This window comes from Electrophorus electricus, chromosome 7, assembly GCF_041902795.1.
Source record: "Electrophorus electricus isolate QZ-2024a chromosome 7, ASM4190279v1, whole genome shotgun sequence".
Taxonomy (NCBI): domain Eukaryota; kingdom Metazoa; phylum Chordata; class Actinopteri; order Gymnotiformes; family Gymnotidae; genus Electrophorus; species Electrophorus electricus.
In genome coordinates this window covers 15,224,975-15,238,992 of record NC_137503.1, presented here as the reverse complement: position 1 = coordinate 15,238,992, position 14,018 = coordinate 15,224,975, and the positions used below count along the sequence as shown (strand labels likewise).

General features: G+C 42.4%; 1 protein-coding gene across 3 annotated transcripts in view; it reads left to right on the top strand.

Moving 5' to 3' along the window:
- The first annotated feature begins 11,716 nt into the window (after positions 1-11,716).
- pdzrn3b (PDZ domain containing RING finger 3b) overlaps positions 11,717-14,018 on the top strand; it is a 70,133-nt gene continuing 67,831 nt past the window's right edge. For all 3 annotated transcript variants that reach the window (XM_081718382.1, XM_026999616.3, XM_081718381.1), the window contains exon 1: positions 11,717-12,538. In XM_081718382.1, the coding sequence (XP_081574508.1) occupies positions 11,825-12,538 (714 nt within the window). In that variant the 5' untranslated portion in view covers positions 11,717-11,824. The remainder of the gene's footprint in view (positions 12,539-14,018) is intronic.

The following is a 14,018-nucleotide window of genomic DNA, read 5'->3' as shown; positions in this document are numbered from 1 at the left end:
TGTATGAAGTACAAGCTTAAGGATAAAGAGGTATCTGTTCTGTGTAGGAACAAGGAGATGATTTTGCAAGTCATTGTTTCAGGATTTATTTATTTAGTTATTTATTTTTTGTGCATGTACTGGGTTCAAATGGTTCTGGTCTAATGGTGTGAAACTGGGACACCTATTTAGTTGAGGGCAAATAGATGGTCAGTGACAGATCTTTACCATATGATACTCAGGTTAGGGAAAATTAGAATATATGGTATATATTGTCATCCTATGTCCCTTGCAAAGTTTTCCTCTGTCACTCAAAATATCCAATATGCCAATGGTTAAACTGTTGAAGGGCAAGAGCCTAGCATGTTTTGACCTGATCATGCTGTGCTAGATATAAGAATATGCTATTGTAATTGATTTTACAGTTCTTAACTTCTGCCAGTCATAGCCACTGGAGGTCTCGCCCCCCCCCCCCCCCTTTGTTTCATACCTTCCATCCAACCCTTTCTGCAAACTCCCTCTTCCAAAAATGTACACAGTTGATGCTTAGCTTACCTTTCTATGCGCTGTTTTCTCATGCAAAGTAATTGACAGGCAAGGAGGACCACCACTCTCTAAAGAAGCTTCCTGATTGGTTAATATAGTGACTGTGTTTAAATTTTTAGTTCAGTAACTAAATAATTTTTTTTCCTCAGGGCAACTCTTTTAGTGATAACTATCATGACCTAAAGACATCTTATCTAAGTCAGGTTTAAAGACTAATAAGTGTAAGACAAGTGTTTTTATAGCAGCTTTAAGTAAAACATTTATTAATACATTGTGAGGTCCAACTATAGAAATTGATTCTTTTTTGAGTAACAGTGTGCACTGGTCAAAATACAATGTCAGGGTAATGAGATGCATCTCTATTTTGCATAGTCAGTTGTGAATTGCTAAGCAACAAAATAAAGTTTCTGTTACTGTTGGGACATACACAAGAGGTCAATTACAAAGCCCTGATCACTCTCACTTCAGATATGGCTTCACTGATTTAAAGCCAGAGTGTTTTGAGAATGCAAAAACCAATCATGGATTGATGGCTAAAAACCAACAAACAAACCGATACCACTGCCAAATTTCAAATGCCAGTTGCAGGGCTCGGCCCTCATTGCTACGCATTTTATATCAGGCAGATATTTTGTACTCAATTCTGTGTCATCCAGTTACTCATGTTCATTGATGTTGCACTGCCAGGTTCCAGGAAGCTATTGGAAGTAATATGCTGACAAAAATCAAGGGCTAGACCAAAATGCAGACTACACCAATGTTCATGATCTACTTACACTTTAAACATATGAAGTAAACTTTTGTACATTGCTGTAAAATCTTCATCATTGTATATTCGTGTTGTTTACTGCAAGCTTGTAGATTTAAGTTTACCATTTGTATAATGGCTCTATTTACAGTGGATTATAATGACTAGGGTGCTCTATAGGTTTACAATTTGCAACTTGATAATTACCAAAATTCTAATAATAGGCCTATTATCTTTCTGAACAAAACTATTGTTTTAATATCTTGCATCCATTAACATACATTTTAGGTCATGTATATTTTAGCCATCAAGACTTTGCTGCCTCACATGAACTGTACTGGTTTTCAGTATGGCAGGGTGAAGGGCAGACTGATGGACAATAGGACACCCTTTCCAGCTACCAGTGCTCTTGTCCAATATACGTCAGGAAATTTTTGTCCAATTTTTGTCAGAAACATCTATTTGATCCATTTTGTTCTGAATTTTATTTTTTGAGTGCACACTCTCAGAGACATATATGGGTCCGGCACAGGACAGAATGAATTACAACACAGAATGCGCTGCATATCTCACATGTAGCATTGTGCCACAAATTAGTGAGCAAATTTATTCAGATTCAGTAGATAGTATATGCTTTCACCCACAGCCCAAGCTCAATGCAGTCAGCTGTATTCTTGTTGTCAAGTTTGAGAATGTACCGTCCTCAATTTTGGATCTGTATTTGCCAAAAGGTGTATTGTGAGAGTCTAACATAAGATGTTATGATTTGGAGATTAATTAAACAAGTGTGTATCTCCATAAAAAATGGCAACCTTCATAACTGGGCCTATATGGACATAAGGCTACATTATGGGTTTCTTGATTGGCACTCACAGTCTACACTCATTAAAACACAGTACACTGTGCCCCAATAGTAATCATGTGTGAATGAACCATTAACTTCAGTAATAATTACCCATGGCAGTTACAATTACAGGGAACCCGACCCACTAATTTAATCCCAAGTGAATAAGACTTTAGACTCTTCTAACTGTGTAAAGGGGACTTTTAAGACTACCTACCATGTTATTATGTATTGAAACTGAACTTCATTAGAGCTTGATGTCCAAATCAAGTTCAAATGAGTCGCCATCGCTCCTATAGTACGTTTGCTTGTAAGTAGCTTACACCAAGTAGAGGGTTCCATGTATATGTTCCTCAGAGCATTCTTCATTCAAATGAGACAAGCTTTCACCGCAGACCTACGCCCTTAATTGGGAAATAATAATCAAAGGTTACTGGCAACTGTAGTCCCAAAGCCTCAGGATAGATGCTACACACCACTTAGCTAAATGTTTGCTTACCAATGTACATGTGCAATGCATCAAACCCCAGCTGGTCCCACTTAAAAAATCTGGCAGATTGGTGATATTTTTGTATGTGTCCTCTGTTCAGTCAAATCTCTCCATGAAGCTCGTGAATGTGCTTTCCCTCTATTACATGGGATATTACAAGCCAGCAAAAGCAATTAGAAACATACTTGGTAGACCAAAAGACAAAGAAAGTTAACAGTGGGCAGAGGCTGCAGTAGAAACCACGACGTCAATAATCCTTATGCATGAAAAATAGAGGCGTTGTGAGTTAGATTGGTTAGACAGGTAGGCATCTATTGAAAAACTGACCAGCATTATATATCATGCTTTTACCATGTATAATATAAACGCCCAAAAATGACAATGAGAAATGCAAAGGAGTAACTGCAAACTGCATCTAAAATAACATCATAGCTGAATAAGTAGCAACATCGTATTGTACTAAACAAGCAATGCTTTTTTATTTGCTTTGGTTTGTTAGTCTCTCCTTCCTGCACTGTGCTTCTGGATGTTACTGGCAACTGCCATATTAGCACATGTGACATTCAGTGTTTTGATGTGACTGCAGAGTTTGCCAGCATGGTTTTAAATCTCATATCTTTTTTGTCTTTTTTCACTGCAGCAATACCTACTAATTGCTATGTGTGAGGAGTGGAGTTGGTAGGTGGGGGTTGAAGGTTGACTTAGTGTTGTTTTGAAGGGTGCGTGAGTGTTGAAATATCTTAAAATTGTACATAATTTAATTACAATTTTCTCTGAAAGCCTATATACAGAAAGCAGAGCCAATGTGTGAAAGTGCTATTACATCCTATGACTTAATTGGCACAGGTCCTAAAAAGCCAAAAACCCTTTAATCTCACAATTAGTTCTATTTAATCACTTGCATCCGCTCAACAATTTAACATCTGAGGCCAGAGCAATTTGAATCTACCACAGATGTCATGGTTCAGTTCCCATGCCATATGGTTGCATGCTTTACATTTAAGAGTGCATGGGAAAGATTTGGAATAGATTTGTAAAAGGCAAGATTAAAGACTTCCATTGCAATGGAGCTAATAATAAATTGTCATTGATGCATTTATCATTGCCTGCATATTACTAGTGAGAAAAACAAATGAGAAAAACAGACAGTGAATGGGTGTGAGTAAGCTGATGGTACAGGACTGACGCTGTGCACTGAGCCTGCATAAGAGCACATGCTCCCACATTCATGCACTTTTGCATCTCCGGCTTTCAGGCCCTGCAGCAAACGTGGACAGTTTTGCCCTGACGCAACTGTTTGGCACCAAACTAAAGCCGTGCGACAGGCCGCGACTCCAGGGGCAGGCGAGTTCTGGCCGAGCTTGGTGTCAAGGGACTGGTATTAGGCATGGAGGCCACTTGCCCGAACCCCTTGACCTCTTTCCCCCAGACTTCACATCTGCTGCCAAGAGGGATGACACGGTCTCCACTGGAACTGTGAGGGCTTCCGTGTGCAGCTCGAATTAGTGTCAGGAAGTGTACAGAGAACATTTGCAAGTGCGGTTGGGATGAGATAGAAGTCGCGTACGTACTGCTGAAGTTAGGAGTGTGATGAGTTGACTAGGGTAAAGAGCAGCAACCTAAGTTACTTTCAGTCATCTCTGGGTAGCCCAAAGGCTGGAGTCAAGACTTCTGTCTGCAAACACGTCTAGAGAGGGACTTGATCCCAGTCAGCAATGAGGCGCCCGTGACCTTCTGCACGCACAGTCTAAAAAGCATCACACCACGGCAGTGCAAGAGCTTATACACCGTATGAGTCAAGCTTCTATGAAAAAGGCCCAAAGGTTCCAATTAATTTTGCTGACCATTAACACATATTATTCACCTCAGCTTTTCTTTGTGATGGGCGACAAATGAAGAATGGAAAAAGAGGTTCATACGCCTTGCACACAAAAGCGAGAGAGAGACTCACCCGGGGTGGGACAAGAGCATTGGGAGATCTCCTCATGCCTCTGGTATGTTGTTTGTTTTTGCGCTTGGGCCGAGCGTTCAGCCGAGGGCTGCTATCTCCATTCCCATCTGTGGGAACAAAGAAGAAGACTCGCCTTGCAAGTCGAGGAAGCCCAGGCTGGGGATGGAGGCCAGGTTTTTTCCCCCGGAGGCATCTCGCCCCACCACAGGATTCTAGTCGGGCGTCCCGAGCCACAAGGCAGCTAAATACGTGGAACGAAGTGCGCTGTCTCGCATCGAAGTGGCCGTGATCCTGTTCTGGGCCACAATATCAGTGGGAGGCAGTTGTAGGAAAGACATGTTAAGTTGGATCTGGGACCATAAGTGCAGATGAGTAAAATGTGGTTGCTTATTTTGCTATTGGTCAGTGGGGAGAAGAAATTTGAACTGCTGGTAGAACGCTGTTCACATGATACATGTCAAAGTAACAAAAAAGAGACAATTGTCAGACACACAGATGTGACTTTATTATCATATGCATAAGAATTAAACAATGAACTTGATGTATATTTTTATATATATGATATTGCTGTTGCATTAATACTGTGCTGAGTATGATCCACCACCCAAATATCAGGACAGCAGACCTTATAAAATGCAATTTAAAAATAGGTGTACTAATAAAGATAAACATAGCTTTTGATAAAAGCACAGTGCTGATAATTCCACAGCTGTGCAAGAGGAAACAACAGTAGATCTAATGTAAGAAGACCAGAAGTTAATCTTTGGGTGTCTTTTGTCCAAATCTCACAAGCAAACAGAGTCAGCAAATGTGGTGTTTCATCTTCCATTTATGATTTTGTTTATACTCCCCGCATTCTGGCTAAGTATTCCCCACTAGGGAGGACAACAATGACCACAACTTCAGCTCATTATTTTTATAATGAATAATTAAGAGAGACTTGTTTCCCATTAGCTCTTCATGTTACTCCCACAGACTGTTGCCTTGTTTCCATGTAGATTAAGTTACATCACAGTGAACTTCCACCTCCGTGCCACAGCCGAATGCGAAACCCCGCTACTCGCTACTTTTTCAAATTTCAGAATGTGCAGACTCCTAACTGAGGACATATTTTCTTGTACATCTCATCCCACCACAAGGACAAAAACCAGGGATAACAAAGGTAAATTTTGTGCAGCTTCAGTTGAGCTGAAATCATACCCTGACAGCAGTCTAGCTCTCAGTGTGTGGAGAACTGGTTCAACTCGACCACAGTCTCTCGTACCTGCACTCCCTGTTCTGACTGAGTCAGATTTTCCTCCAGTACAGGAATGTTCTTGACACCTCCATTTCTAGCTAGTGATGGTCTGTCATGATAACACTCTTCCACCACTTTCCTTTTTCCCTTTGTCTTCTGGATCAAGAGCAGCTTCCAACCCAAATGTTTAATTCACAGCCTTTGGGTCTTAAAATTACTTGAGGGCTCAATTCAGGTGAGCATAAACACTTTGACACTCAACATAAAAGTTCTGTATCTTGCTCAAAAAAAGTGTATACCACAAAAGAAAGAGCTGTTCGTCTTTTATCGCTGATTCTGTCCTTTAGTCATGAAGACTGGTGTGGAGTTGAATCGAACTGGTGGTATCCTCTATAAACTGCTATCCACTATAACACAGATTTAAGAAAGGAATTTTCCTGGAGTTTACAGATTACAGTTCCAAGGTGCAGCATGTCTAGGTGAATCAAGATTACTTACCACTGAACTCTGTGATGCTGCTCACTTTCTGATTTCTAAAGAATCTAAGTGAAAGGTTGACATGGTCCTATTTGTCATGGCATCTGTTTCAGAGATTATGTTGCTGCTTCAGAGCTGCTCAACTGGATTGACTATTACCCTGATTTTTCCTATTATACATTATACATTTTTATACATTCTATGTGTCCTGTACATGTATTAAAATCACCTGGGTTACATTACCTCCTAAGGCCGTGTGTTCCACTTACCATATATACATGGAAACTAAGCAACAGGAAGTAATTTGCAAAAAAGTGATGTCCTCTTATGAGGAGAGTGGCTTAATTTTTATATTCTGTATGACAACATGGAGTCTCATGGGGTTAAATTATTCAAATGGAATTCTACATAAGGAACTGGCTCTTATCAAGGCCTTTTTCACTGCTTTTAGGGAAACACACTTCTAACTGATTTAATGGCACATTAGCATGGGATTGTTCTTCAGAGTGTCTCGACCAACATGCAGCACACACACCGCCAGTGCTCCAGCACACAAACCCCCAAACTCCACCCTTCATCTCCCCCAACATCCTTGCTTTCATCAGCACAGCATGTCACTGACACTCCTCTCCTTATCCCTCTCTCCACACAGAGTGATGCGGTATATCTGTGGTTCCAGCCTTACTGTCACCCTCTTATAGGTGTCAGCTGTAGCCTAAGACTGGCCTACAATTCCCACGTCACTGCTCTCTCGGGGGCAAGCATTGTGGAATGGGTAGAGATTATGGTCTGTAAGGTCCAGGAAGGGAAAAGGAATGGGGTGTGGTTTCATACTACCTAATGAAGGAGTGAAAAGAAAGAGGATCCCTATACTTGTGGGATTCATTTATCTCAGACATATTTGGTTGAAACGTTCATGGTGATCTGTGATTCACAAAGCATTTCGAGCTCAACTACCAAACTTTAATCTAAAGCAGATATGGAATGGGCCTTCACAGTTAAACTGCTTTTATCTGTTCTGTGGGGCTGTAATGCGTCACTTTCTCCAACATGGACATCTTTGACTCTTTTCATTCCACTTTTCTGTTTTGAGTCTTTCAGGGTGTCCGCCTTGTAAAAGGAGTCATCTGGTTCTAATATTCCACACTTGTCCTTTGGAAACCTCTGTAGCTAATGCATTATGCCTTAGACCACTTGCCAAAATGCTAAGAGCTTAACTCGAGATCCGCCGCAGAGCCTGTACCATGGACTCTGTGGAGGCAGTGCAAGGGGTTTTCAGGTTGCCTCACTGAGCTCAGTATTTCCCACAGGCTTGAGTCATGTGGAATCCACAGTGTCTGTATAAATCATAACCATGCTCCACAAAAAATCACTAACGCCTTTCCATATTCTTCTTGTTTTGCTCACCGAGTCCCAGCGTCTTGTAACCGCACTCAGATTTGGCTCAACGCTTGGCGTTCTGCTGAGCATGCAGTGCAGATTTAGGCCCCGTCTTTGATTTGAGTCCGCTCCCAACAGCCCGTTCCACTTGGAGGGTTTTTCGCATGGGCCAGCGTGGGCATCCACAGTGCGTGCGGCCTTGCAAATGGGTCAGATTGTGCTTTCTGATTAATTGCATGTAAAGTGGAGATTAGCCCTCTATCAGCAGATGCACCGAGAAACATCCCTACTGGCAGCTCGGCTACCTGCACTAGCCCATCAGTTCTCTCGCCACGTAAAGCCCTAAACAAGAGATACGGGAGCAGCTCTCATGACAGTGCATCTAAAGCAAGCCTGACATAGTTCTGCGTCTTGGATAAATAACCAAAGTATGAGCAAATAGCGGTTTCAGTCACATGAGAACAGTGTAAAGCTATGCAGAAAATATGTACAAAATATAAATAGATGTAGTAAGTAATACCCTTACTGTAACTTACATACATATCTACTATAATGTATTTTTTACTATAATGTAATGCCTCATGAAAGTGTATTTTATAACTGTTTCTCAGTTAATATGTTCACACTCATTTTACAATATGGTCATATTCATTTGGACAAAACCAAAGCGCAGCTCACAAGCTCCTTAAAAGGCACACATGCTCACCAAAAGTGCCTTTCAAGGTTCCACATTTTGGCCTGTGCAAATGTTCGAAAGTGAAGGTAGAGCAGTCTTGTGTGACAGAAGCCTGGGTGCTTGTTTTGTTCACACCATCTGTCATCAGCATCTTCCAGGAGACAAGTGCGGCCTTGCCTCCGCCTGACTCCAGCCCTTCCCCCATCCCCAGTTCAGACGAAAGAGGCCACAAGGTCATGGAGAGCTCCGCATGGGCATGTTCTGCCTCCATACCAGAGCGGGGCACACTCCACTAATGTGCACCACTCCAGGCCTTCTGCGCAGACGCACCAAACAGCAGCCGGTGGTGGGGGAACTCCCTTCAGCTCGAGATGGAAAGCCGAAAAACACTGAGCGAAGGTGATGAGGGCTTTTCAGGCTTCCATGTAGTGTCATACACTGCCTTGACTAACTGCCACAAAAGGTGACGCTTGAGAGGAATTATGGCTGAAGTAAAATAAATAAGACTTATGAAACAGACATGCTTCAGTCCTTTCGCTCCACTAAGCCATGCAAAGCCAAATGTAGCCTGCCCGTGTAAGGCCGGGTGTGTTGCGTTTTTGCCCCGCAACCTCTGTGGTGGGCGGGAAGCAGGTGAACTAGTAGTCATCTGTGCAAGGTGCCACCTCGCCCTCATGCTCTCAGCATATCGTAACTAAAAAAGGGGGTGATGACAGCTTTATGGCCGCGCTCCAAAGCCTGCTGTTGTTCTGTATGCCCTCATGGGACGAGGCGGGAACCGTCAATCCATCTGCATGCCTCTACCCTTATCTGTGGAACAAAGAGGCCGACGATCAGAGCCATTTGTGCGCCAGCCACACGGGATATGCAGGCATGGGAAAGCTTGTCTGGAGAGGCTTGCTGCTCGAAATCTGCAAGCTTTTTTCCCATCTCTCTCTTTTTGTCTTGAGGTTCATGCGAGCATAGGTTCTGTGACTCAGTCACTTCTGTGACCGCAGATGTATGCATTGTGTTCTGAAGAAAAGAAGGACTGTAATTTAGCCTTAAACACTCAGAGGTCTGAAGGCGGCAGCAGGAATGATGCAATATGTGGAATGCAAAATGAGAACTATGATAATTGGCAATTATATTATCATCTGCAAAGTTCATGCACAAACATTTTCAAAAAACAAATTGCTGCAAAATATAATCCCATAATTATTGTTTCAAGTACCTGCACGAAGCAGGCTATGCTTAAAGGAAAGTAAACATATGTGCACTTGTTTAGATCTCTTTTTATTTACAGTCCATATGTACTGCATATGTTTATCAGTTTAGCATTTTTTGATGAGAGGCCACCCAGCCACTCAGAATGTCTGTTTATTACTTGTTTTGACCACACAAAAACTTGGGCCGTAATACTGCGCTCTTCACTCTGTCTTCACAAATTTCAAGGCCAATAACGCAGTAATGAGTGGTCTCTCTGACCAAAAATTGACTTAAATTGCTGAGAAGTTTATCTAAGGAGGGAAACGGGACAGTTGGCATCTGAACTAAACTGAAAGACGTTTAGGCAAAGAGTGATGGTGTGTGGTAATTCATGTGAGGTTTTCTGTAGACTGGAGCCTGGGTTAAATCAGATCGCCGATAAGACACGGCGATAAGTCTGTCTTAATGCTGAACCTTGAGTAAAGCGGTCCCGTTTTGCAACCGTCTGGTGCGCCATTGTCCGTTTCATACATGTCTGGAAAAGTCATTTCACGCAACGTTCCCAACGTTTATGTGTTCAGCGGAAAATAAAAACAACACACCTTTGGGGTATTCAAACAATAGTTATTTCTGTAATTTTGTTTTGAAAGTATCAAAGCTTTTAATAACGCCATGTTTAACTGATGTATCAAAGCAGTGAACTGCACTTAACGCAAGCTTGTAACTGCAACACAAATGCAATAAGTAAAAGGAATACACGTGTTAGTACATATTTGGAGAAGAGCTGGCAATGATCTTTCACTGATCCAAAAATATCGGATAAACAAAGATTTGAAAAGATTAGCGTGGATTATGCAACTGTGTGCAGGTAGTGTCTGCAACTTCAGACCAGTATAAGAAGAAAGAGAAACATGTTGTCCTTTAGTGGATAGCAATGATAAATCACCACTTAGTGGAGCGACAGATTAATTACTCTCCTCCCCTACTAATCAAACACTCGGCATTTGGCTTTTCTTGAATCTCTCATTCAACCCACTAGAGGGACCACTTCCTTGTAGTATTTATAAATTCACCAAGGTTGAAATGTTTGTATTATTTGGGGCCAGTATGAGTGGCGAAGATGAGAAGAGCAGGCCTGTGTGCGTGCGGTGTTGTTCGTGAAAGCCCGGCGTTGGCTGACTCCGGATGCTTCCTCTGTGCCGGGCCCGTGACACTAATACAGCGCCTGCGTCCGCTTTCGAAGTAATGATCGCATTACTAAGAGCTTCTGTCCTGGCGGCTATCGAATTACAGCGCAGCTCCTGTTTGGCGTCCCTTTTTCTGAAGCCCAGATTTCTTGGGGTACAAAACAGTGAGAGGAAGAAAAGTGACAGTGAACCCACGTTGCTTTGTGATTGATTGCGTGCATGTTTTATTTTTTCTCTTCTTTTTTCCCTCCGAAGTTTCTGATGAGTCAGCAATCCATGTGTATTGAATTGCTAAAGCATAGCATCACGTTATTTGATTTCCCAGAAAGCTGACGACCAAAGTAGTGCGTTTTCCATCTGTAGCGAGGGAAAACATTTCTATCACAGGCACCGTTTACAAAGGGTAGGAAAGCAGCCAAGTTAGGTCATTCTTGTCCTGCTGAACAGGAGAGCCACTGGCCCACGAGTCGGCCTGCTGTCATTTACAATTCAAATGCTTTTATGACTTCATTACTTCATGCTAACGGAAAACAATCTTATTTAAATGAGGTGTTTTTACAAAGTAGCTTTCCACCACACACGGGAAGAGCTAGTTGGTTATCGATCTAATGAAAGACTGAAAGACACGTCTGATTATCCACAGTGAGCCATCACTAGTCGAGAAGAGAACATCAGATCGTGTGAAGATTCAGAGATCATAAGCGATAAAGCTCTTTTAAGCTTTATGGTTTAAAAAGGCAAAGAGATGCTTATTTTCCCTTGTTACAGCCTATCCATGCAATTAAATTACATCTTGGGCTCCTAAACCGTTGACCAAACTAATAATCTTGCACAGATTTTTTTAAAGACAAAAGTAGGCTAAATAAATGTAACGGGCAAGTGAAAATCTTTTCAATCAACTAAATTGAGCTTTCTGACGCACCACTTTTACAATCGTTACGGTACTAAATTCTTCAAGGAACCCCCCCCCCCCCTAGGAAGTCTCAGGCAATTAGTTTCGTGGTAAGAAGAGCTTGTAGTCAGTTGGTCTGAGTTCTTCAAATGACAAACTTCGTAGACCGGTTGGCCCTACGCTGATCTGTAGGACTTTGAGGCGCTTTTTCGGATATTTCTTTTTAACCATGGGATTTGAGTTGGATCGTTTTAAAGGGGCAGTGGACCCAGATTTCAAATGCAATTTGTGTAATAAAGTTTTGGAAGACCCGCTCACTACCCCGTGCGGGCACGTCTTTTGCGCTGGTTGCGTGCTGCCTTGGGTCGTGCAGCAAAGTAGTTGCCCAGTCAAATGCCAACGGATCTCAACGAAGGAGCTCAACCACGTTCTGCCTCTGAAAAACCTGATTCTGAAGTTGGACATTAAGTGCGACAATCATTCACGGGGCTGTGAAAAAATCGTTAAGTTGCAACATCTGGCCGAGCACGCGGAGATGTGCGATTATTCCCCTGCCAAATGTAGGAATAAGGGATGCAGTGAGGTGCTTAACCTGAAGGACATGGATTCTCATATGCGTGAATCGTGTGATTATAGACCGGTCGGCATGTGCGAGGAAGGATGCGGATTGATGCTCACCCACAAAGATCACAAATTAGACATCCATTGCTGTTTGAAATCCCTCAAAACCCACAACAGTGCATTGCAGGGGAAAGTGGTAAGCCTGGACAAAGAGTTTAAAAAGCAAGCGCTAAGATCAAGTAAAAGAGAAAAATCACTTCTTGCTCAGCTGTCCGCCGTTCATAACGAGTTGCAAATGACAGCCCTGAAATATCAGAAGAAGTTTACCGAGTATAGCGCTCGGATTGACTCGCTGACCAAGACCCTCGCGCCTCCTTGCAAGGTAAAACAAAAAACGGTGGTGAAAGTTGCTGGATGCGATTTACGTTGAGCAAGGCTAACAACTAGTGCTCTTAGATTTCGATATATCTTTTATTTCAATCACGGGTGAACTTTCCGTAGTTGTATCATTCAGCAGATTTGGTGCTCAGTTTAGACATGTTCCTGTTTGGTTAAAAGTTTTACCAACCCTCACAAGCTTCTGTTTAGAAAGTGGCTTTAAAAAAAAATGGTGTACAAAAGTTGATCCGTGGACATTGCGTTGAAACTCCTATGATCTACTTTTATTCACATGCCTTTCAACTTTACAGAAATAGAGGAAGTTTCCTAAATGGACACGGGATTTTTCTCTGTGTCTCTGCCCCCTGTCCAGCCTTGAGACATTTCTGTCAGCTGCAGTTGTAGCCACCTGGCAGTCTGGGGAGGGGCAAATGATGATTTAAAATGCAGTGTACACGCCACAAGACCCCAAGCAGCGAATTGCCTATATGAGGTTCTCTGTTGCGCTTTGGTTTATGGAGTTTCTGCGTGGGTGCATTAAAACGTCGGTAGTGGTGATTTAGTTTGTGTCAAAAAATTGATTTTTGGTGGTTTAACAGAGTACTTAAGACTTTAAATGTGTTTTTATTACGTAATAGTTTTCTGTTCTCTTGGGCTAAAATATTTTTTGGCAAGGGTCACTATATCTTCGGTCCATTTTGTTGAATGCAGATCTGAAATCAAATATATTTTGATATAGAAATATAGAGATACTGAATGGTTTTAACTAGGTTATTTTTTATTTTTAAATACCAACTTCCATTACAATTTTTGGCATTACAAAATGTAAAAAGTTTATCTACCAGTGTGTTATTCTTAACTGCATGTTGCCTACATTTTTGAATCGCTCTCCAAAATCCACTTCAAAAACAGTGGCACGAACATCAAACCAGAGTCAGCAGAGCAACAGTCAGAGCCTCTGAATTTCGGGGCTGATTAAAGAAGATTTGCGCATGATGCAGTCTTCTGTTGGGTCAGATTGCTGTGCCGTATTCTCCTCCTCAGGCTGCTGTTTGAGCAAGAAGAGCGTCCGCTTGTGCAAACAGTGACTGCTAACCTTTCTTGACTGCTCCCTGCCCAGAGCCAAATCTTCAGGCTTCGCTTCTGGCGTGAGGTTGAATATGTGAAAGGGTCTGCGAGAGAGCAAGGTGTCCGGTCTAGTCAAGGGAGCACGGCCTCTCTCTGTTCTGAGCACTCCTGTCAGTCAGGAGAAGTCCAGGAGGCACTGAGTCCTGAGGGTGTGTGGCTGGACAACAGCGTGCGATGATTGCAGTCTGTCATCCACGGAGAGCGAACCCGTCCAGTTAACATGGGCTGTTGACCCAGCTGCTCTGATGGATGTCTTGACACCACCCCTGTCGGGTTTTTTGAAGTAGTTGGGACAAGATGAGGGTGGACATATGTATGCTGGAGAACTAAGTGTCGGGCGATATTGAGACGGACAT